The sequence below is a fragment of the Nymphaea colorata genome, chromosome 2 (assembly GCF_008831285.2).
Source record: "Nymphaea colorata isolate Beijing-Zhang1983 chromosome 2, ASM883128v2, whole genome shotgun sequence".
NCBI lineage: Eukaryota > Viridiplantae > Streptophyta > Magnoliopsida > Nymphaeales > Nymphaeaceae > Nymphaea > Nymphaea colorata.
In genome coordinates this window covers 22,815,505-22,841,567 of record NC_045139.1, presented here as the reverse complement: position 1 = coordinate 22,841,567, position 26,063 = coordinate 22,815,505, and the positions used below count along the sequence as shown (strand labels likewise).

The 26,063-nt window shown below is 38.9% G+C and overlaps 1 protein-coding gene across 3 annotated transcripts in view; it reads right to left on the bottom strand.

The window, feature by feature from the left end:
• Nucleotides 1-26,063, bottom strand: part of LOC116247894 (tryptophan--tRNA ligase, cytoplasmic) — a 39,021-nt gene that overhangs the window by 6,076 nt on the left and 6,882 nt on the right. For 2 of the 3 annotated variants that reach the window (XR_004170937.2, XM_031620322.2), the window contains exons 2-7: nt 20,140-20,259; nt 19,605-19,790; nt 19,298-19,349; nt 18,167-18,232; nt 17,985-18,071; nt 2,845-2,937 (exon numbers count right to left, since the gene is read on the bottom strand). Coding sequence is in view for 2 of the 3 variants with exons in the window: in XM_031620322.2 (XP_031476182.1) it covers nt 2,845-2,937; nt 17,985-18,071; nt 18,167-18,232; nt 19,298-19,349; nt 19,605-19,790; nt 20,140-20,259 (604 nt within the window). In the remaining variant the exon portion in view is untranslated. The remainder of the gene's footprint in view (nt 1-2,844; nt 2,938-17,984; nt 18,072-18,166; nt 18,233-19,297; nt 19,350-19,604; nt 19,791-20,139; nt 20,260-26,063) is intronic. The other variant, XM_031620323.2, reaches the window with a different exon arrangement.

Here is a 26,063-nt window from a genome sequence, read left to right as displayed (position 1 = left end):
CGGGCGATACACCCCCCCGTATCGTACGATACGGGAGAAAACACATATTTCTTTATTTTTTAAAAGTTTAAACAATCATCCCCCTCTCTCTTCTTGTATTTAAAGACTCCAATAGACGTAGTTGGGAGAGATTTTGCCCATTTTCATCAAAAATAACCAAGGGTTCATCAATTTGGAAGATATTATCGTTGAATCAGGAAAGATGATAACTATATGTTTTGAACTTATAAAATTGTGATGTAATCTAAGTCCTAAAACTCCAAGTCCTAAGACTCTAAGTCCTAAGATTCTATAAAATTTTCAAGTTTAAAATCGTGATGGATGCTTATATGTTATTCTTGAAGATTTGATTTCTTATTTTTGAATGTGTCGTTGATACACATGAATGTTCCTTATGTATGATGATCTTTTTTATATTTGAATACATTTTCTTAATTTCTGATTTTTTGTTCATTTTTTCAGATTTTTAATGATTTTTTTCTATTTTTATGATTTTTAAATATTTTTTAAAATTAAAAAATTAATTTTACGATACGCTACGCTACGTTTGCGATACGTTACGATACGGCGTATAGGTCGGCCCGACTGATACGCAATACGCTACGCCTTTTATAACATTGGTCTATGCAAGTCCAAGGATTCAAAAATTGATATAGGTAACCATGTTGGCTCTGCAACTCATGAGACGATTTGGATAAGCCAGCCGAAGTTTTGAGTCAACTAAGCCACAGGTTAATTTAACCAAGTCATATATGTCAAATGGCTATCTGTTTTAGGCTGATGTACTTCTAGAGGTACGAAAGTAGATGGAAACTGGTGCTCTTTCTTACCAGGTACACCTGGATCTGATCCAGTTCAGATCCAAACTGACCCATCTTTAAAAGCCTTGTGCTTCTAGACTCTAATCCCGCCAAAAGGGATGATCCCTCTTGTTCCTCCTCCCCCACCTGCGACAAGCTCTCGCAACCTGCTCCAACCTCTTGTTAGAAATGGCTAATTACAGCAACAGGTTGCAGGCTTGCAGCTCTCTAGAGTCCAAAGACCTGCAACAACCTTACAACAAGCTACGTGATGGGTTTTTCAATTCCATCTGCTTTTAATTATCTTTCACTTCAGTGTTTGTTTTTATTTTCTTCTCCAACCAAATAAGAGTTTCAAGTTTTAACCAGTCTTTTTTTCTCTGCTTTTAATAAATCCTCTTTCTCTCATTCTTAACTTTCTTTTGATACCATTCTTTATCATCTCCATAAGTTCTAGGATATCTTTCGCTGTTCTTTGCACCGTAGGCTGTCACATGGGTGCAGGTATGGTGCAGCTTCGGACACGGCAATTTTGAAAATTGTGGGTATGCGGGCATGGCAAATTTTATACTCAAAAATGATAAAATGAAAAAAAAAAACATTAATAGTCTTATAATCCACAAAAATTCTCAAAATTAAAGAAAAATGAGAGGAAAATTTAGAATCATAGTGGAAGGACATATAAAAGAAGGGAAAAATCAAAATTAGAGAACAAATTAAGTTTGAAAATATAATTTTAAATGTTTTAAAATGTAGCCGTACCCACATACCCGTGTCGCCGTACCCACATACCGACATGGGTACTGGGGCAAATTAGACGTATCCATGTCACATAGACTGTAGGCCTTTTAATGTTGTGTACACTTTACAGATGCAATTGAGAATATTGTTTGAATTTTTAAAGACATCATAGTTCAAAATATTATACCCTTTTTGTTCACTAGCTCTGAAATAGCCCTGTGCTGAGTAGACTTGGGCAACGGGCTGGGTCCGGGTTCGGGCCGAGAAAACAGCCTGGCGGGTCGGGCCCAATGTGCGGCCTGGGTCTGCCCAGCCCGGCCTGATCCGGCCCGTTTATAATTAAAAAAATAAATTTTTAAATTTTTTAAAATTTAATAATATGTATTTTATTATTAAAATTATATTTTATATTATTAAAAAAATTATTTTATAATTAAAAAAATTATTTTTTATTACCAAACGGGCCGGGCCGGGACCCGGGCTATCGCGTCGGGCTTCGGGCCCGACGACCCGTTGCCCAGGTCTAGTGCTGAGCATAGGTTCAGTCAAGTGTTCAGTTTGCACAAGCTGAGCACAATGCAGGAACTCATAAGGCTGCCACAAAACATTATTATTTCTGTGAATAGCAATTGGAATAAGACAAATATAGATTTCTCTTTTATGCAGGATATTGAAAATCAACTTTCTATCACGCAGACATACACCACGGTTCATCATTGTAATGGTAAAAGAATAAATGAAGTGAAAAATGCAGTGTGCACTGAGGTGACAGATGATAAACTTCAAACTGCAAACGCTTGTTGTACGGGTTCTATCAGCAAGGTTATCCGCAGGTATTAACTAGGAAATTTGTTTTTCTCAAGATCTGGAATTTAAAAAATCAAAAAATAAAAATAACATGAAAATTTATGAAAACTTGAGCCTTTTTAGTTAAGAATTTTTGTTAAAATTGATTACTTGAGCCTTTTTAGTTAAGAATTTTTTTAAAATTGATTATATATATGCACATATATATAGATAAAAGCTTTTCTACAAGCAGATCACAACTTATCAGTAAGACATGGTTATTTCTGATACACTTGTCATATCTGTATGTGTGTGTTCATCTTTTCTTCGAGAAAATGAGGAAGATGCAGCTCTGATGTGGCCCTTCTGCTACATTACTTCATAATTTAAATTAAAACAGGTTTCTTCCCATATCCATTAGTCTGACATAATCTACAAGCTACTATTTCTGTACAATGCAATAATTGCATGGAAACCTTTAAAGCGTAAAAAACTAAATGCTAATGTAACAACCAACCTGTAGAGAAGGGAAAAATAATGATTCAATGAGTGCGGGCTTTTGATATCCAATCTTTGGAGCAACATCCCTCGTCATCCTGAAATAAGGATCCTGCACAAGACACATTTAAAGCTGAAAAAGCAGTCATAGACTCCTAATGTCACTAATAGAAACATATAATGAAATAGAATCAACAAACTCACCATGAAAGGAGACTAAAAACATAAATTACCAAATTTTATCATTGATCTAGGTGATATAAATGATAGAACACTAGAACGATGAACATCATATTCAGGCATACTTTCACATTAGGTTGAATAAGTTAGCTATTAAATTGAATGGCACTGCTTGGAAATTGGAATATGTAACATTATATATGTTCTGTTTCTGCAGTAACCTTATCAAGCCATTTATGGTACCAAAGCTTCAACTAGCATGATTAAAGTTGCAGTACGCGGCCATTCCTACCTAGGCCTCCTTTATCTCTTTGAATTCCACTTCTTCTATTTGTTCTTTGATCGCTTCTTTAACCTCCTTATTTATTCTTCTTCCAAGGTTCTTTCTCTAATGTCTCATCAATCTCATCTCTTTTTGTTGATCACCCTAAGATTGTCTGAGAGGAGCAATAGCAAAATCCTTCCCCGTTGCCCATCTGTTGTGGTGCATACCCTTTCTCAAAATTGGTATGTATCCATGAAGATACTATCAGTTTATATGTAAGTACATATATATATATATATATATATATATATATATATGTGTGTGTGTGTGTGTGTGTGTGTGTGTTATATGTTTCGACATGCATAACTGTATTTAAGTGGTCGTATGAATACATATATAATTATCAATATATTATGTACGTAGAACTGAAATATGTTTTGTATTTTTGTAATATTTCTATTTTTCTGTCTTTGCTGTTTTTTTATTAGCTGATGGGAGTTCCAACAGATTGGAACTCAGCCCAATAGCTAGCTTCTCTCTCTTTCTCTCTTGTCTATTTCTCACTATAAATAATAAATATTGTACCATTCTAAGTTATGGTTATGGATTTTGAAGCCAGTCCTGTACGACTACTTTGTATGAATAATATTCAGGTTTCATTCTGATTTGTTGGCCTCAATATACTTGAGTGTTAGAAGATTGTCTTTGTGACTATACTATAGTTGACATGGTATTAAAGCTAGGAGCTCTGTTCGATCTGATCCTCTCTTGCTTCTCCAAGCTATCTCCAAGCTATAGAAGCCTTGCGGAGGTCTTCCAAGCTGCTGGAAGTTCTTGCTCACAAGCTGTTAGGTGAATTTATTATTGAAGTTCAGCTGCTGTTTTTTCTTCTTATGTTGGGAGTTATCTTTTGGTCGCTGGTGCCCGTTGTTATGGTGTACTGCTACTAAACAGTTAAATAACTATCTAAGAAATGATTTATATGCATATACACACAGTCACACACACATACGTATAAATCCTTACCGCACCTGCACCTTTTTTTTTTTTTTTTTTGAAAAATTGCTGCATCCGCACCCGTACGAACACATGCAACCCGCACCCATGTGACAGAGAGCATCAATCAAATGATTTAATGTGTTTTTCGAAAGAAAATGGCATCGTTCACCAAATATCATGCTCTAAAGACCCTCCACAAAATAGGACTGCTGAAAGAAAACATAGACATATAATTGAAACTGCAAGACATTTTGGCTGAAGCAGCTCTCACTTCCATATAGTTGATAAATAGAATGCCCCCTAGAATTTCGAATAATATTTGTCCTTTTCAAAAGCTTCATAATTTAAAACCTAACTATAATCAACTAAAAGTTTTTGGATGTAAATGTTATTGTAAACAATAAAAATGATATGCTCTCATCCAAAGCAATTAAATGTGTTTTTATTGGGTATTCCGAAACTCAAATAGCGTATTAGATATGATGATCTTAAAAGAAAAAAGTATATGTAACAAGAAATATTATTTTATTGAAGACGAAAAGGCTTTTCAGAAAAAGCAAACCAAGTCTTGATGATTACATTTTTCCTTTTTAGTTGATCGCTGAAGGTGAATGTTCTGAAGGTAGTCACGATGATGATACATGCTTTAACAGTGACAATAGTATTGCATGCAAACAGGAAGATGTTTCATATGAAAATGAGCCAACTAGGGTAATTCTTACCTATAGGAAAAGAAATCAACCTATTGAGCCAAATAATAAAGAAATGCAACCTGTTCTTAGAAGATCTAATAGAACTACAAGACAACCACAAAGATTTGTTTCCTATGAAACCTTTTCTCCCAAGCATACGTTCTTGTCTTTTAGCTACCTATGAAAAACCAACTTCATTTGCGGAAGCTCAAAGCCAACCTCATTGTGTTAATGTTATGAAAGCTGCACTTGATGCCTTTGAAAGATGTAGGACCTAGAAAATAACAAGATAACCCAAAGGAAAAGAGACTATAGGTTGTAGATGGGTCTACAAAGGCAAAAGCAGAAGTGATGGATCACTTGAAAGCATAGCCACAAATATCATGATATTTTTGAATATATCATGATATTAACCAAAAAAAGAAAGAAAACGATAAAAACAGGAAAATATTGCAGTATATTGAAAAAAAAACGTTAAAAATGAACTGATCGTGATTTTTTCACAATTTTTTCATTTATTTTTATTTCATTTTCTGTTTTTATTTTTTTCAACTTGTGTTTCATTGTTTTATTTCCTCTTGTTTTAAGTATTTAACATGACCTCCTAAATGAAATACAATACTTACTAGTTTTTCATTTCTTGTATCTTTACCGAACATTTTGATTTATTATTTTTTAAAAAAACTGACATTTTCCAAAAAAAAATTGCCAATAGATACCCAAGAAAAATGTTGCCAATAAAAACCCGAGAATGATATTTGTGGCTATGCTTGAAAAATATAAAGCTAGATTAGTGACCAAATGATATACCCAGGAGTATGGTATAGACTATAAGAAAGCCTTTGTACCTATTGCTAGAATGACTTTTGTTAGAACGTCAATTACAGTTGCATCTATTAAAAGTTGGCCTATTTTTCATATGGATATCAAGAATGCATTTCTTATTGGTAATCTCAATGAGGAAGTCTAGATAAATGCTTTGTTACACGATGGAAGAAAAAGAAAGAGAGAGAGAGAGAGAGAGACCGAAAAGACTTCACTTCTATTATCGTGACCTAGTCTCTACTTAAAGAGAGATTAGGGCACGTCTAGAGCTGTTACATAAGGGAGACTCATAAAGTTGTAAAAAGACAAAAGAAGACTCCAACTTTTAAATAATAAAAAAACTACTACACTTAAAATAAACTTTATGATTTCAACACTCCCCCTCAAGCTGGAGCATAGATATCAACCATGCTCAGATTGTCACAACATCTAGAGAAATCACCAATTGGAAGAGCCTTGGTAAACATATCTGCGGCCTGATCTTCAGAAGCTACATGAACCATAGACACCACACCTTCTTTTATAAGATCCCGAACATAATGACAATAGAGAAATCACCAATTGGAAGAGCCTTGGTAAACATATCTGCGGCCTGATCTTCAGAAGCTACATGAACCATAGACACCACACCTTCTTTTATAAGATCCCGAACATAAGGACAATCCACCTCTATGCGCTTAGTTCTTTCATGAAATACTGGGTTATTTGCAATATAAGTAGCAGCCTTGTTATCGCAGTACATTTTCATAGGAAAAGGAACATGAATATTCATATTTGTTAGCACAGATTTAACCCACGTCATCTCAGTAGTTGTTTGAGACTTTGAGTCATTGCTCTACATTCAGATTCCGCACTGGATCTAGAGACTACATTTTGTTTCCTACTTCTCCATGATATGAGATTGCCCCAACAAAGATACAGAAGCCAGTGGTGGATTTTCGATCATCAACAAACCCTGCATAATCAGCATTACTGTAAGCTACAACTTCTAGAGATTCACCTTTCTTAAAGAAGACGCCTCTGCCCAAGGACGACTTTACGTATTTCAACACCATCAATGCAGTATCCCAGTGGACTCTTCTAGGTTTTTCCATAAACTAACTTAATTTCCCAATAGCAAAGCTAATGTTTGGTCTTGTTATAGTAACATAAAGAAGTTTGCCAATGAGAGACCTATAAGATCGTGAATCTACTCGATCCGATTGATTATCATGAAGATGAAGACGTGGATTCATAGGGAGATTAGCTGGCTTGGTCCCTAACATCCCTGTATCTTGGAGTAGGTCAAGGACATACTTTTTATGAGACAATATTACACCTTCTTTGTTCTGCGCAACCTCAGTCCCAAGAAAATATCGTAAGTGACCAAGATCTTTCGTGACAAAATGCTTTTGAAGGAAAGCCTTTGTAGTTGAGATTTCTTAATCACAATCACCTGTCAAGATAATGTCATCAACATATACTACCATAACAACTATACCTTTGGAGGTCTTCTTGATGAATAGAGAATGATCCAAAGGAGATTTTTCAAATCCACATTGTGAAACCACCTCTGATAATATGTGAAACCACGCCCTGGGACTTTGTTTGAGTCCATAAATAGCCTTCTTCAGACGACACACTTTAGTACACTCTCCCTATCGCTCGAACCCTGGCGGTTGCTGCATATATACAGTCTCCTCAAGATCACCATAAAGAAAGACATTCTTCACATCAAGCTGATACATAGGTCAATCAGAGTGTACCGCAACAGAAATAATGAGGCGAATAGTGCCCAACCTGGCCACAGGAGAGAACGTCTCAAAAAAATCAACGCCGTATGTCTGAGTGTAACCCTTAGCCACTAATCAAGCCTTGTATCGCTCTACTGACCCATCTAAATGATACTTGACCGTAAATACCTATTTGGAGCTAACAATGTCACAATTTTCAGGTGGATCAACCAATTCTCAGGTATCACGTTGTACAAGAGCATCCATCTCATCTTGCATAGCTTTCTGCCATTTACAGTCTAGTAATGCTTGTTGATGACCAGTTGGGACAGTATGGACTGACATAGCCTTAAGAAACTATTGTAAGTTGTCATCAAGATGGTCAATGGAAACAAAGTGAGAGATAAGATACATGGTACACTGTCTCTTGCCTTTGCACATGGCTATAAGCAAGTCCTGTGAAAGATCACCATCAGGTATACTTACTTCAGTGGAGCTCACATCCTGAAGAGAGTTTGATGGTTGACTATGAGAAGGATCCTGCCACCGAGTGAAGACCAATGGAGAGTCCTGGAACCTATTCATAGTCGAAATAGGAGAAGGAAATGGTGAGGGAAGAGACTGCAACATGACCAGAGGAATAGGTAGAGGAATAGGACATGGCATCTCAGACGATACTGAAGTAGGACTAAAATAGGACTGAGACTCGAAAAAAGTGACATCCGCATTGATATACTCTTTTTGAGTTACAGGGTCAAAGCACTTGTATCCTTTTTGGTTTCTAGGATAACCAATGAACACACATTTAATGGCTTGAGAAAAAAGTTTATCACGCTTAGGACCAAGAATATGAACAAAACAAGTACACCCAAAAACTTTAGGTGCAACAAGAAATAAGCTTCGATTGGGATAAACAAGTTTAATAGATACTTTGCTCTCAATGGAGGATGAAGGTAAACAATTTGTCAGGTAACAAGTCATGAGTATGGCATCACCCCACAAGTATGCAGGTACATGATTATGAAGCATTAGGGTACGAGGAACAGTTAGAAGTTGCCTATGTTTTCGTTCCACAACTTCATTTTGTTGTGAAGTATGAGGGCATGTAAATTGGGGAGAGATACCATTTTCAGCATAAAAGGTCATTAAGATAGATGATTTGAACTCGAGAGCATTATCAGTGCTAATACACTTAACAACAGAATCAAACTGAGTCTTTATTTCAATAATCAAGTTTTTGAGAATACAAATTGCTTCAGACCTTTCCCTCAAAAGGAATACCCAACTGACTCGAGAGCAATCATCAACAATGAACAAAAAATACCTAAACTTAACTCGGCTAGCAACTGGTACGCCCCCACACATCAACATGGAGAAGATCAAACAACTCTTGACTCGAAGGACTAAGACTTGAAGGAAAACTATTACGAGTGTGCTTGCCATGTTGACAAGCCTCACACTAAAAAGAATCTGGGACTGAGAAATTAGGTAAGATAGAACGAGCTTGGGCGCTGAAGGATGACCAAGCCTGAGATGCCACTGGAAGAATGTAGACTCTGATGTAGAGGAGGTAGCAGCAAGACCCATAGGAGCCGACAGGATGTAAACGCCCCCTTTCTCATAGCCACCACCAATTGTCTTCCCAGTTTGTAAGTCCTGAAATGAGCATGAACCAAGGTAAAAAATAATGCGATAGTGTAAATCAGTAGTCAACTGTTTGACGGAACAAATGAGATGGAAATTCAGGAGCATATAAAACATGTGGAATAGTCATGGACTGAGAAAGCTTCACATCTTCATAACCCAATATGGGTGACATTCTACCATCTGCAATTTTGACAGCTGAGAGAATCTATATAAAATAGTAAAAGAACCAGGTCTACTGCAAAAATGTCTCGATGCTCCTGAATCAATAATCCAAGAGATACTTGGATCAAACGTGGACGTATCCGTTGAGAAGGCTTGATCAATCAAAGTTGTGGAAGCTGAAGCCTATGAGGCTTTGTGTGCCAAAAACTGCTCATACTCAGATCTGTCAATGCTAACTGTAACTGTCTCTGATACTGTGCTAGATGACGGGTCATCCACAGTAGGAGTGGCAACCTGTGCAGAGCCCAGAGGAGGATGAGTAAGACTCTTGCCCTGTTTGGTAACCATACGTCTCCCCTGTGACATAGAGGATGGGCGACCATGTTTATCCCAACAACGATCCTCCAAGTGTCCCATCTTTCCACAATAAGTGCATTGGAACCTCCCACGACCACCAGTTCCACGACCTATACCTCTTCCTCTGGCACTATAGGTGGTGCCCTGACCACGACCACCCCCCACAGCAAGGGCAGAAGCTGGCATCACACTAGCTGGTTGTGACAAGCTAATAACCAGACGGCTAAGTCTGTTGTATGCATCAGAGAGATCAGGAATTTCACTCCCAGTGAGCATCTAATCTTTGGCAGCGACATACTCAAGAGAGAGACCAGCAAGAAGCTTTGCAACCATGGTAGGTTCAAAGTGAGACTTATAACAAGATTTGCATGGAGGGCGCAGGAATTTCAGTCGCTCATAGGTAGCTTTAACTGTTGCAAAGTATTGTGATAGATCTTGATTTTTCTGTCGGAGATTGTGCAATTCTTCTTCAACTTGAAGGATTTTACTTACATTTTTATCTTGTGGATATGTCTGCCTAACGAATTCCCACATCTCCTTAGCAGTAGTATAGTAAGTAATAGTAGAAGCAATTTGTGGTTGGACGCTATTCATAATCCAAGACATAACTATGCCGTCATTCTCTTCCCAGGTCATGTGCTTCCCTGACTTGTCAATAGATTCATCCTCTTCAATTATGTGCCTCTTTCGATGTCCTTTAACTGACAACATAAAGGACCTCGACCACAGTTCATAGTTGTGTCCATCTAACTTAACAGTAGATCCATAGGAGAAGGGATTTCCAGTTCCTTTATGATCATTGCCACCCTCTGGTTTGTTGCTTTCAGCCATAATGAACCACAAGAATAGAGAACAAGAATACCACGATAAAATTGTGCAACAGCTTGGGCACAAAAATCAGTCATATTTATAATCAGTCAGTCATGCAAAGGAGCTGATAAACAAAGTAGACATTAGCAATGTCACATGCACATCAATAACCCTAAGAAAATAATCTTGCCCTTCTTCACAAAGACTTCAACAAACAAAACATCAAACAACACAAGCCTCCTTCACCAATCTGCCTATTGACTGTTACTATTGACTGTATTATGTAGCAGTAAGCTGTCGTTCATTGTGGAAGCTAACAGAGTTTCAAAGAAAAAACAGCAAACGTGCAGACATTCTTCATGCAGACTTTACCAGACTACATACCTTCAACCACGACATGCCTTCAACTTCATAATTATATAACATAAATAATTATTAGAGGTAGAGAACATCAAACCCTAGTATCCATAGCGTAAACTTCTGAAGAATACAAATCAGTCATCCATTAACCACGAGATCATTCAAAAAATAGTCTGCCTTTTACTGCAATGGCTGCCTTTGACTGCAACCATCACCCACAACTTTGAAAAATGTGTCTTCATATCTCCAACGATCTTCGGACCTTCACTACTGATCATGTCTTGGCAGTGATCAGATCCCTGATCTCCCATACGATACAGCCCCTTAGGGCAAACTGTTACCCACGGCAGATCTGGACAGAATAATAGAGATGAAGAGGAAGAGAGGAGGAAGGAAGGAGAGGGGAAGACGACCTGCAGCTGAAGTCAGACAGGTCCAGGGAGACGAGGCTCTGATACCATGTTACACGATGGAAGAAAAAAAGAGAGAGAGAGAGAGACAAAGAGAAAGGGAGAGGGAGAGATGGAAAAGACTTCACTTCTATTATCCTGACCTAGTCTCTACTTAAAGAGAGATTAGGGCACGTCTAGGGTTGTTACATAAGGGAGACTCATAAAGTTGTAAAAAGACAAAAGAAGACTCCAACTTTTAAATAATAAAAAAACTACTACACTTAAAATAAACTTTCTGATTTCAACATGCTCCACCTGGTTATGAAATACATAAAGGTAAGGTCTTTCACCTCATAAAAACTTGTATGGCCTAAAGCAAGCTCCTAAGGATGATAGATTCAGTAAGATAATGCTTGATCAAGGGTTCAGATCTTGCTATTCTGATACAACTATGTTTATTAAAAAAATATTATATATCACTATTGTATGTTGATGATATGATTATTACTAAAAGTGATAATCAGAGCATTAAGCATGTCAAATGTTTTTTGAAAAATCAGTTCGAAATAACTAACTTGGGGTTTCTTACTTTTTTTTTTGGTATTGAAATTGCATATAACAAAAGAGGTTATTTATTTTCACAAATAAAATTGCATATGATTTGATAGACATATCTGGACTAACAAATGACCATTGTTGAGACACCCAAAGCTCTGGGAAGTAACATGAAATCATGTCATGGAGAACCATTGGAGCACCCTACCCCATATCAACAGCTGGTTGAAGCATTTTGACCTATCTGATTATTACTAGTCCTGACATAGCTTATGTTGTTCAATAGCAAGTAAGTTTCAAAAGGGACCAACATCTATGAATATGGGAGCAATTATGTGGATCATTAGATACATCAAAAATACCACAAATAAAGGGTTGTTCTTATCCTTTTTCTCATCATTTAATTGTTAAGAAATAGAGTTAATTGTTAAGAAATAGAGCATATGTATAATAGATATTGACTATGTTTATATATGTATATTACATATATGAATATATAGGTTAATATTTGTATTTAGGAGGACTTAGATGTTTTCATAGTTAGGTTTTAACATTTTTCATTTTCTTTTTTGTTTTGTTTTTTTTTTCTGTTTCTGTTCAGGCCGTTGGCTAGTTCCAACGGCTCTTTTATGAGCCGTTGGAACTAGTCCCAACAGCTAGTTCAGCCCTCTCTCTTGTATATATTGACATACTATTCATTGTACAGTTTTATGTTGTGTTCTACAGCCATTCTATGTTCTCTTGAATAAAGGATTCTATTTTTCACTTGGCCTTAGTGCCTATTTCTGTTATATGCTGTATTTGTGACTGTTACAGTCACGTTTTCATTAATATGATTGTATATACACTATACAGATGCCAATTGGGGTAGACTCGAATAATAGACACTCCACCACCGGTTTTTGTGTGTTTTTAGGTAAATCAATGATCTCATGGCGATGCAAGAAACAAAATAAAGTTGCACTATCCTCTACTGAAACAGAATATCGAGCTATGGCTACTACAACTATGAAGATTGTGTGGTTGAACAGTTTGTTAAAAGATACAGGGGATTCACATTGAAAAATCCACTGGTTTATGTTGTGACAACAAAAGTGCAATCTACATTGCTAGTAATCATACATTTCATGAAAGAACCAAACACATCGAAATGGACTCACTTTGTTCGAGAAGAATATCTACAAAAGAATATAGAATTGTCAAGCACTCTATGTTTTAATTGGGTATATACAAATAAAGAAAAAAACACAAGCCCTAAATTTCACATAGAAAAATGATCGGTCAATTTTTTACCAAGTCTTTAAATGGACAGGCATGTTCACCAAGACCGATACACCTTGACCCGTAACCAACCCATGTCCAAGGTACCCATACCAGTGTCGTACCAACCGATATGGGTATAGTGCCTGGACAGCAGTACCCACGTGACTATGGCTGGTCCAACCTTTTCATGGTTATTCATCCAGAAAAAGCTGGAAGACAAAAGACTGTTTTCTATGTCTATAAGGGTGGAATCCCATTTCTTGTATAGAGCTTTCAGTCAGTTGGAACTAAGTTTAATTCCAAGAGTTTTGCATGTCCTTGTTTGCCACTGTAAGTCCTCTAAAATTCCAAACTTCATCCAAGTCTTTATAGGGGCTCCAGTATAGAAACACTTGCCAATTTTCATGCAACATAGATTCACATAAACAAGGGGCTAATGTATTCCCTGAACCACATCCAACAAACTTATTGATTTCTACTTCGAATCTAATATGGCCTTATTTCATCATCTTGAGTGACAAAGAAGTGAAAATATTGGGTTAATTTCCTTGAAGGGCATGATCAAAGCAATCTGCATGTGTGATAGTTTAAAAGTCTTGTACCTTTACATTAGAGCCATCTTAGTCCATTTGTATCCTTTCAGTATAGTCTTCATAGGACATTAAAGAGGGTCAATTTTAAAACCTTTTAGGACATTACATTTTGAGTTTTTGCTTCTTGGGTTACTTCTCGCCTCTAAATCTTTTATGTCAAATATAATTTCACATGTATATTCATCCAGAAGGCAGAAACCTATTATGGTCATTAGAATGTATATACCAATAAATTTCACAAAACATAGAAATAAAACATAATCCTTTGTTAGGAAAATGTTTAAACTAGAAGGCAATATTTTGATCCTGTATACCAGTGTCCATTTTAATAAATTTTTTAGCCAGATAGGCAACTTAGTAATCATCGAAGGCACACAATAGAAGAAGTTAATCATAAATAATCAAAATGGTGTCCCACTTTGTTCACCTCGATGCAGAATGAGAATCAGGAGTACAGCAGATGGAAAAAAACAGAACAAACTGGAGAAATAGTTTCTCTGACAACAGTTCCTTGTTCTTTAATCTAAATGAGATATGCCTAGCAAAGCACTCCATGCACCACAACCATATGTTCCTTTTGTTTTCTGTTAAATAAGGTTCACAATCCCATAAAAACACCAGTTGAGATGTTAGAAATATTTCAGTTTTAATTTCTAATATCAGAGAGTCATTGTTTGGTTGTTCAATCGCATAATTGGGACAGAATGAGATGTGTGGATAATGCCAATGCCTATGAACCTGCACCAAAAATTATATGTGACAAGCATGGATGCTCTTTGTTTTAAAACAAGATTAACCCTACACATACAGGATTATCACAAGCATTTGACTTTACTGACATACACATGAGACCTTCTCAACCAACTCTATTCGCAAAAATAAAAAGATAAAACAAATAATAGAAACTCCCCAGGAAAATGACAAACTGTAACATCAACAATCATCATTCTGTTAGATATCGGGTACGGGGTGGTGGGTCGGGTCCATTGGACTGACCTCAAACATCCATAAATAGGGTCGATGGCCAGAATGGAGGAAGCATCGCAGCTTTGAGAGTGTCTTACCTTTGGAGGAAGAAGCTTTGATCTGGGAGGGTGTGTGTGTGTGTGTGTGTGATCTAAGGGTTTTCTCTTGTAAAAGGTTCGTCAGTTCGCAGGGGGCTCACATTGGAATCAAAGTCGGGTCGATCAGAGAAGATGGAGACTTTCGTTGCAAGGATTGACCAAACAAGAGATACCGTAAATGAGATGTGGGAGACTATGATAGCATAATACAGGCGGATGCGGGAAGAGTTTCTAGGTAAGGATCTAACCAAGGTTGCTCTTTCAAACAGAGAATTTCATGCACAATTGAGTATCGATTCAGAAACTTCAGATGGCGAACCTAAAGAAGATGCTCCAGGCGCTGGGTCAAAAACCCTGCTCACGGGCAATATTAGAAGAAAATGTCATGTAGTTCAAGAGGTTGAAGACGTTCTCCCACATCGAGTCCTGCCATAGAGGACGATCGGTCATGTCGTCGAGTTGGAGGTGAGTTTTAACCCTTTCCACTCCCATTCCGATCTAAGACGGCAATCATCCATCATGGTCATAAATGGGGAAGAGGTCTTGTAGACATTTCTACATCTTCAGTGGAAGACACTCATACTTACAAGATGGCACTAAACGCTCCTCAAAAGGTTGCACTAGAATTCAGGTCAAAGGCCCAGTGCGTGCAAGGCAGGGTCCAAGGACTTGAGCCTGTTGTGTCAACTAGGTTAATAACACATAATGCAAGTCTAATGAGATCTTCCCATCTACAATCGATGGTGGCCTTCAAACTGAAACCCTTCTGCAACATTAGCGACAGACACACGATCCTTCCATCGCTCAAGGATTATATCATCATCATGCCAATAGCATCAACGAAACAGGGTATGTTGTAGAAATCTCCATGGATACACCAAACGACCTTGATACAATCCAATTGAGGTGGATGTTGGCTGCAACGTCGAGGCAGGAGGCTAGAAACTGAGCGGCACTTCATTCAGGGCCCAACACACCAAGAGGAGGATAACCACGATTGGGAGAGTGGGCAGGTGATGCAACCAAGCCAACCCCCATGGGTGTGGATCAAGGATGCCACGGCAGTGGCGAAGATTGCAGTGGAAATGGACCATCTGTTTGGGCCTCGAATGCTTCACCCATGCCACCCATTCACAGCACCTATTTTGGCAGGGGCACCATCAGGCATCAACCAACTTTATCCACTATGGCCAGACGGGAGGGAGCCGAGGAAGGCAGGGAGGCTCAAGAGAACAAACATCTGAGGTGTTGCTATTTCATATTATAATTGTTGATCTTATTTCCTTGGTGATCAGCAATTAGATTCCAGCAAAGGGCATACTCCATGTCAGATATGCTCTCACCAACAGCATGCCTAGGAGAATCGGAGAAGGCCGACAGGTTCAGAAGCATGGGAACAACCTTTTGAGATCTACATGCAAGGTTGCTGACGAATATCAAGAAACACAAAGATGAACTAAAGATTTTACCTAAAGATTTTGACTTCAGCTGTTTAAGGGAGGATACTCTTGAAAAGAAAACTAACACCTTACACCTTGAGATCCTCGTGAGGACTTTTGGAGGCTCCCTATTTGAAACAACTTTCCCTAGCCTTAGTAACCCCATCGATCAGGCATTAGTACCTTCCATAAGATGCAAAGTTCAGGTCGGCTTCAATTGGGAGGAGCTAGGTCCACATTTGAAAGACAGGTCAAGAGCACAAACTTTGAGAGTTAATAACCCTCTGCTGGCAACAGGTAGATGTGTCCATTCATCCACATGAGCTAGAGTACTCTTGAGCCCTCGTTGATGCAGCGCCATCTACAGCTGAATCTTCAAATTGCATTATTCCACGAGTTAATTATTTAAAGGTTTCATTTGCACATAGATTCCTTGTAAGTGATGGTCATCAAAATGCTCTTGGGTTAGGCATTGCCGCTTCCCAATTTCTGTCACGTTTTGAATGTGCTTTTGGGGACCTGCTGCTATGGTAATTGGTGAATGAGGTTAAAATGCTACAAATTTCTTGTAAAGGATGGAGACAGCTTTGTTTTTTTATCTTGTGAAGAATAATCCAATATGCATCCTTGAAATCAGAGGGTCAACTGATGATGAACAGCAACTGCATCAGGCACCACAGTTGCAGATTTATGGTGGGGATGTCCATTCTTTACAATGCATTCAGGTTGGGTTGCAAGTCTGGACGTGTGGTAGTGATAATGATTTGAACAATGATTGTTGGGAGGCTGTTAGGAGGGCAGGTGGAGGTCCATGCTCACCTGAGATAGAATATTTCCTTCAGCGTACTTCTGCTGGAACAAGGTGGGAACTGCTCCATTGGATGTATCCTCGCAAATCAGCTGCTAGAATATGCTAGGAGGTTGACAAAAAAAATATAAGATTAGCCTTGCTACGAGGACTGAAAAGATCCTGAAGTTCTCCACTTTTGAGATTGCTGGACGAAATACTCTCCTTGTTGAATTTTACAGTTATCCCAACTTAAGGACAAGATAGGTGGCAAAAGGCTACCCATCCAAGGAAATGCTACAAGGATGGACTGACTTAAGCTGGTATAAGGGTTGCTCTAATCATTCCTACGACCTGGATGTTAGAGAAGTTCCTAGAGCACCCGCCCCAGAGTATTTCCCACTTGTCCTTACCTCATCTTCTAGAGCCAGCATGTTTGTATCGACACCAAGTGCAGACCTCAACCGCAGCTACTGCAACATAGAACAAGCAACCGAATGAAGGAGAACTCCAATAGCCAAGCAGCTGACTTGCCAATTATCGGGAATACTGTCTCATGCCAACGTAGAGGAAGTTTCTGGGAGGAACAGCTGAATTTCAATTGTGTCCTTATGCTATCATTGCCCTTGTTGAGCCATGATTTTAATGTCAGCCACTGCCCTATTTGGCTGCAATCAGGGGAGGACTCCTATCGATCAACATTTGATTTGTATCTTCACACTTTGGGACAAGGTTCTTTTCAAGGGGGGGAGTATTGTTAGATATCAGGTACGGGATCGTGGGTCGGGTCCATTGGACTGACCCTAAACATCAATAAATAGGGCCAATGGCCAGAATGGAGGGAGCATCGAATCTTTAAGAGCATTTTACCTTTGGCAGGAAGAAGCCCTGATCTGAGATTAGGGTGTGTGTGTGCGTGTGTCATCTTAGGGTTTTGTCTTGTAAAGGTTGGTCAGTTAGCAGGGGGCTACCTTCATACAGCAACTTGGGAATCATTCCCAATAAGATGTTTCATGTATTTTGAAAGAACTGTCTGAGAGTTCACAAGTGTCCCTACCTGGTCAATTGCACATGGAATCAAGCAACGGAGGTGATCCCTGCCATGGAACAGGTGAGGAAATGAAGTGGGGAACGACGGAACAGCCTGGAACCAGATAATAGATGAAGTAAAAATTCAGCAGGTTATTCACAGTCAATGGGAAAGGAACAAGTTACTGAAAAAGAGATGATTAGTTAAACCTGAACAGTTGGAAAGTTAATCTTCCCAATATGGTCTTCACCAGTGAAGCCAAAAATTGCAGCTACCTGCACTAATATAGCATAAATCTCAAGCCAAACTTTGCAACAAGTATTAAGCACTCCCTAAAAGTTTTTGGCCCCAGAAATGTGTCATGCTTCTTTACTCTTTAGACTTATCTTTTTATTTTTTTTTAATCTTCCATACACTTATAAAATTTTCTTTGAAATGCTTTCACGTTAGCATGTAAGTGTATGATATATATAAGAACTGGTTAGAATTTAGATTGCAGAAAAGATACTTTCATAATTTATTTTAAATGGTCTGCAATTTGTCCCTGACCTAATTGCTCTCTCTCAGAGTCTCTTTCTCAGTGCATATATGTATATACATGTGTGCATGTGTGTGTGTGTTGTAAAAGAAATTACAAACTTTTTGCCAATTGAAAAACAAAACTTCTTTTGGAAATTGTAACAGAAGAGAAGTTCAAAAGTGTTAAAAAAAGACATGCTGAAGCCCTAATGAATCTTTCTCTCCCTCTAGCCCGCAGCCACATTGGACCTTGCAGCTGTTGCCTTTCCTCCTCCAGCTTCACCAGGTTCCTCCTTCTCCTTCCGCTTCCTTCTACCTCCTCTTCTTTTTCCTTTTTCTCTTTTTATGAATATTACGGCACCGAAGCTGCATGCACTGTAAGCCGCACATCATGTTGATGTGATATGTCCCTCCACGAAACATAGTTATCCAAGTTTAAAAACTAATATATTTTGTAACACAATATCTGTGCTGCTTTCAGTTCCAAAACTTGGATTGTTTTGTAATATAGTGTGCCAATATTATGTAAAAATTGTCCAGTACAGTATCACGGCTTCCAGTTGAATAGCATCTCAGTAACTCACAATTCTAACAAACATCATTTCCTGAGTCAGGATGGTGGCCCTGATTCCTAGACGAATCATGTTGCAACCAAAGAGCTAAAATACAAAGTCAAAAATCAAGCCACTGAAAATAGCAGAACATTATTTGCACACAAAATTAGAAGAAAAGACCTCAATCAAGCTGAGTGATCCCTTAATGAATGACAAGCAAGATACAAATCATTAAGTTCAAAGGAATGGTATCGCTGTCAATTTCACCTTGTTTAGAGTGACATGTTTTCCAACTCGAACCATGTTTCTGTAAAATTCACTGTAAAAAAGATATTCTTAATCAGCAACAAGAAAATTAGCAATTAAATCCATCATTAGTATGACATGACAAACTATAAATCAAGTACTACAGCCCTTCCTCATGTTTTGATTATCTTTAGATTTTATTTTTTCGATAATACTTGCATTTCCATTGTGTGCCCCTTATGGAAAGAGAAAAGGTACAGAAGAACATAAAAGTGCAGTCACCAACCAATATATGCTAAGATAGAGAGTGGAAACCAATGCAACTCACCCACCAACATAATCAAAATCAGCAAAGATGAATGTGCGGGTTATGTCAAAACCACAAGCAATAATATCTTTAGCATTTTCACGAGCGAGTCTTCTACTTTCTTCCACTGATAAATTCTTCCACATGCACTTCTCATCATCTGTAAGTTGTATTACTAAAGGAACCCTGAACACATCCTGTAAATACCTGTAACAGGCAAAGCAGCACTTTTTAAGCTTGCACCAAGAGCATAGCATGTCTGTGAACAGAAGGAAGAAACATCCCTAGAATATAAGATAAGCAAAGAGCTTTAGTTTCATGATAGACAATGTATATACAGTTCAAACTTCCAAAAGGAGAAACAAAGATCAGGTCAGCATGAACCAGAAAGTAGAAAAGTAAGTCAACTAGAATAGGAATCATCAATGCAAACAAGCAAAGATAATAGTTGTCATACATATGATAATATCAACTCAATATATGACATAAACTTGAAATCATAATCATATAACAGGATTTGACAGTAAAAGAAGAACTGCCTGTTGAGAAAGTTTACTTTGTAAACATAAAGGGAATAAGATGGCCCAAGTGCAAAGCTTCTGATGATGGGCCTCTTCCTGTGTACAGGTAAAATTTCTCCCCTCTCTCATAAGCATTGAGAATCTCATTCAAGTCCCTGATACAATAAGATCAACGTAATCAGCATTGGCTATGGAAATACGGGAAAAACAATAAAAATGTCAAACATGCAAATACACTGTTATAATGTTAACTTGCAGGTAGTAGTCGAAAATGCAATATTTGTTAGTTGTTACTTGAGGGGGAAAAAGAAAAAAAAAGAGGGTTCCTTGAACTAGTTGCAGTAGTCAAAATGGGAAATCAACACTAGTTGGATAAGCACCCAAATGGACCAGTCAGGACTAGCAGATCTGGATCAGTTTCAATTCAGTTTCCAAAACCATGATCAATATAAGTACAAAAAAGAAAAACTGAAGTGCCAAAAGATAAGTCATAAAATATCATCAAGAATCAATATATATTTATATATATGTTAAAGTCAACTAGTCCACAAAAGTGGCCTTACTGTTTTTGTACCCATTGAATAATGGACTAACTGCTCAATAGATTAACTAGTCAACTAATCAATGGGTTGACAACCAAAGTTGCATCATAAGAAAATGTAATAATAGTAAAGATATCAACTAACCTGACTGTAAACACATCAAAGTTAGTGAAGCAAAATCAAATATGGAATATGATTTATCAGTCTTAAAGTGCAATGGTCAGTACCCATGCTAAACTCTTCATCCTGCGATAAGGATAAAGAAATTCAGGTCTTTGATTGAATTTGACAGCAACTTTCCAAACATACAGCTGATTCATGAAACCTTTTTTTAACAATCAACAAAATGAGGTTCCCCAAGCTTTCTGACATATTAAGAGATTGAAAGGAAAAGGCACTTTTACCAGAAGATCATGATGGCAGAGAGCAATCTTCATAAATGTTCTTATAAAATATATGCCTCAATTATTTCCTAAGAGTTGCATTCAGGTTGCAGCAAACACTACAGCAATGGCATCAAACATTACTTATTTCAACCTAAAACTGAACCACAAGCTTGGAGAGCTGAACCAGCTTGAACCACTGTTTTATAACAGATTTGTTGGACAAATATAAGAAATCAACAGGCAGCCCTCTTTACTAGTAGACCAGCATCCACTGACAGAAAATTTTATGAAAACGTGGACAGGCTAGAGTACCAGTAGGTAAGAATGGGCACATCAAGCCAGGTACCTGACAGGTAGTCTGGTACCCGGTCCAAATGGGCCAGTTTGGGGTCATGATTACCGTATAATGGGCTGAAAAGCAGATCCTAGCCTGGACTGGCCCAAGAAAATAATGGGCCGGGCTAGTGCCACTGCAGCTGTTAGTCACCGTTAACAGTTATCACCTCCTTTCAATAGAACCCTTGAAAACCCACACACACGCCAACCCTAATCCCAGATTAGGGTTCTCCTCTCAAAGGGCACAACTGATATGTTCAGCGATAATCCCACCCCCCCCACCCCACCCAACAACCTCTCTGGCCTTTCGACCCTATTTATGGGTGTTACCCGGTCAGTCCCATGAACCCAACCCGTGATCCTATACCTGGTATCTAACAATATTCCCCCCTTTGAACAACACCATGTCCTCAAGGTGTGAAGAAAATTCTGATAGTTGAGGCAGGCCTTCTTGCCTTTGGTCCCTTCCTGCCCTGTCTTGAATTGAAACCTATATGGATCAAATAGCGGTTACCATCCAAGGACCGGATGCCACAATATTGACCCTCACCCAATCTCGGGATCTCCGACATGCTATCAGACTTAGATATCTGTCGGTCAGCCACCGAATGCATGCGTTTCTGGAGAAATAGCAGCTGTAGAACAACTTTTGAATTTACCGCCAGACTGACCTCAAGTAGAAGATGCACCTGATCAATTTCTAATTTTTCTCAGTATAATTGTTCTTTGTATTCAATCAGGAAGCAATCACTGTCAAGCCCAATAACCATATCCTTCACCTTGGCTGCTGTTTGATAATTGTAATTCCTGCACATAAAATTCCACGTGGCCCAAACAGGAATAACTAGAAAGGCATCTTCTCTTGCATGTAAACAAACACCCTTATCCTTCTCCCATGAAACTGTAAATGTAAAACTTGTGACAATAACCCTATCTCTTTAGTTGGCACCGCTGTACTGTGAACATATAAAATGTTATCCTTGTAAATTGTCTAACAATATTATGATCCATTGGTATTATCAACCGAAGAAAAATGAAGCCACCTCCATCCGCCACAAGAAGTTTTGTAGATTCTTAATGGTCTTTTCTATAGCCCATTTAATAAAGTGAGCAATGAGCATAAGCAGAACTCATGGTGTACGCATGTGACCCTAAGCCCTCCAGCAGGTGACCATCATTATAAAAAGAATCATCAGTATAAATTTTCTTTTGTTCTTTTTATTTCCATCAGGTTGGTGCCTTTTAACATTCCATTTTGATCAGTAGTAGAACAGCTACTATGTCTAACTTTCCCATAAAACATATACTGACCTGGCCATGACGAGATCCGTAACTGGATATGCTAAAGGAGACATTCAATCTCAAGAGTGCCCTAGAACTGTTGGCATGGTTGTATTTGGGAGGCTGTCTCTATAATAGTGATCTGCACAAAGCCCTTTTCTCTAATGAAAACAAAGAGACTACCTCCTGGATGGCCATATACAAGTAACGTCCCTCCATGCACTGAACTAGTGCTCCTGCACTTGATCTGAGCTCAATGTTAATGCGCAATCTACTGTGAGTGATAGTCTTATGCGGTATTAATGACAGGAATTCAAGTGTATTCCATCACTTCTTGCTAAGTGAGACTGAAAGTCTTGCTAAGTTCCTCAATGTCTTTGTTAGCACCTGCTTAATCCCACTCACACACCCAAGGAGAAGCCGAGCTTCGAGAAATAATTGTATTTTGTCTTAGCGTTTTCAATCCCCATTAAGCTCAGTATATATCCCTTAAACAGGGTATCAGGTCTTATTAGTTATAAGTTGCTAATTACTCACCCAACCCACTACTGCCTAAACAGGGCGACAGCCACCCGACTCAAATCCAAACAAAAACATGGAAATGAAATGCTATCAAAAGAAATGTGATAGAAGGGAAAGACAGTTCGAGGGGTTCGGGTCCAGCTCTAACGGTCTTTGAGCGACCTCCCTTGTCAACAGTCCGAGTCAAAATTTTAAGCCCTGGTGCCATCTCCCCAAGAACAAAACCAGTGATAAGCAGTGCATTTTTCACAAGACAAAAAGGGTTGTCTTTGTCAAACGGTGGAAAAAGGGATGCTACCTAGCCAAACAGTTCTTAGTTGGAAGCATCATTGCTTATCCATATGCTCCTATCAGTTATTGTCCAAGTTTCTGCACTGACTAGGAAAGAGTCCTTCCAAGTTGAAGTAAAGAGCTTGCTTGGGGGTTAGGCCCCCTACCTTTATTCCAACAAAATAGATATATACAAGGGAAGGAGAAAACAGATCTTTACAATAAGCACAAAGGATTGACCCAACCCTTCACCAAAAAAATTGATAACATAGCCTACAAGCTATGCCTATACATATTCAAGTCAGCAAAATAGTCATGAGGATCATTGGCATGATCCATGATCAGATATCCTAAGTCACTGTAGCAGCACCCTGCTCCACAAAAATTTCCATCTGAAGTTGGTCAAGACACCCAGTCCAGCCTGCATTTGGCCTTCTTCCTTCCAGTTGCTGTCTAGTTTTCCTCACCCAATCTTTAGTAGGGGAAACGATTACATAGACACCACCATATTCCTTATGGAATCTGAGAATACGCTCCAATACTTCCATTTCTCCTTCATGAATCCTTCCACGATCCTTGATAGTCACGACACAGCCCATTTGCCCATTATCCACATAGCTTAATCCAACTATTTTCAGTCCACGCCTGGTTTGAGCTCTAACAATGTTAATTAACATTCCATTTCTATCTGAGTCGATGGTGTCAACACTGTAGACCCAACTTTCATCCAAATTCTCAATTTAATTTCTGTCTCAGAAGGCCATCTGACAGAGGAAAAGCTATCCATGCAATTCCTCCAAACTTCTCTTTTGAACCTACTAATCTGGGGTTCAAGACTGTCATGGAAACATCTGTTTCAGAGGCGCCACATATTCCAGCAAACAATTAAAAAGGTCATCCTCCAGCATCGAGGCCTCCACTTCCCCGATATCCTAGGTTGTAGCCATCTCTTGAACTCAGCTGCAATCTCACCTTGGGGAAACTTCACTCTACCAAACTTTGCAGCAATATACCTCCAAACTTCCTTAGCTATTTTACATTTTATTAAGACATGAGCATTAGTCTCCTCAGCACAATGCCCTTTTCAGCACGCTTCCAGGACACTTTGGTTGTGATGGTGGAATGTCTCTTCAACCACCCACAACATCCAGAGGGTCTGGTAACTCATTTATGCCTTCACATGAACAGAAATCCTTGGATGGACCGTAGAGACACCTTGTTGCCATAGGTGTTGACGTAGTGAATGAGTCCCATGAATATCCTTAAGGCTATCCCTTATCACGGCCGCTAGCAAAGAAGCTCGCATACTAAACCAAAGCCTGATCTTGCGTATTTCCAACTTGAAACCTGAACCCAAAGGCCTCTCATTGTTCTCAGTCTAAAGACTCTAAACACATCATGCAGATGTGGACCTAGCTCCTCCCGAATGAAACCAGCATGAACCTCACCTCTTATGGCAGGTAATAATGTCAGGCAGATGGAATTGCTAAAGCTATGGAAGGATGTTTTGACAAGGGAGCCTCCGAAAATCCTCAAAAAGGGCTAGCGGTGTAAAGCCTCAATTGTCACCTCCAAAGTAACCTCCACTAAACGGCTGAAGATTGTATCCTTAGGCAGCAGTCTGAGGCAATGGAAAAAACGTACCTCTGACGGCCATCTGTATAACCTGCTGGACCCTTACTTCCCCCAATTTTAGGACCCTCGGTTGCCATGCTGCAGCATGAAGTTGCCTCGTCTATTTCAAGCTCTCTGTTCTGAAATTCGACATACACTTTCGAGGCCTCTTGCATATCTTGAGTCTCGCTCAGTAGCAGAACTCCCCATGGCCCAAAGGTGTTTACTCCATAATGGGGTCGTTGTGACGTGTAACCAATTCTCTTTCATTCTGAATGTCTTCAGTTCCATCCTTTTTCAAGGCTCCTTTCAGCAGGGAAGACACCTCCAGGTGTGTCCCCGTGGAAACTGAACCTATGACAAATTCGTTTTCTGCAGAATTTTCTTGGGGGCCTTGCAAAGGTGACCATGGCAGTTGAGTATTGTTTCCCTGCGCTCGATTTTTCAGCATCACTAAGGGTGAAAACGTAGTTGTCGCCTTACCATAGCCCTTTTGCAAGATAACGTCAGCCATACCACAGCCATCGAAGAGTGGTATAGGGTCCTCATCCCCTAAAGTGAAGCTGTTATTGCCTTCAACAAGAGGATGAGAGATAGGGTTCGACATCGATTTTTTGTTCTGAATCGAGAATCCCTTCTGATCCTTTGACTCAATTGTCGTGCCTTCCATATCTCCATCCTTGAATGAATCAGCCCCAACCCAGGCTCCAAGGGTGCTTGAATGACCCTATTCACCATACTCCCTTGTTGCAGTTGTGGCTCGATCCCAAGGGGGTTTCTCCGGTTGCCTTAATGATCTTCCACTCCAAATTTCCGTGTCACCTTCCTTGCATCCTGAAATAGGGTTGAAGCTGCTGCTAGATTCTAAGGATTACATCTTGTGTTGGGGCTTTTCATTCTCATGGCAAATCAAGAAGCATCATCAAATACGGGAGTCAACTCTAATACGGGTATGAATTTTCTTGCTTCTCCTCTTCAATACCCAAGCAATTTACAGCATTTTCTCAC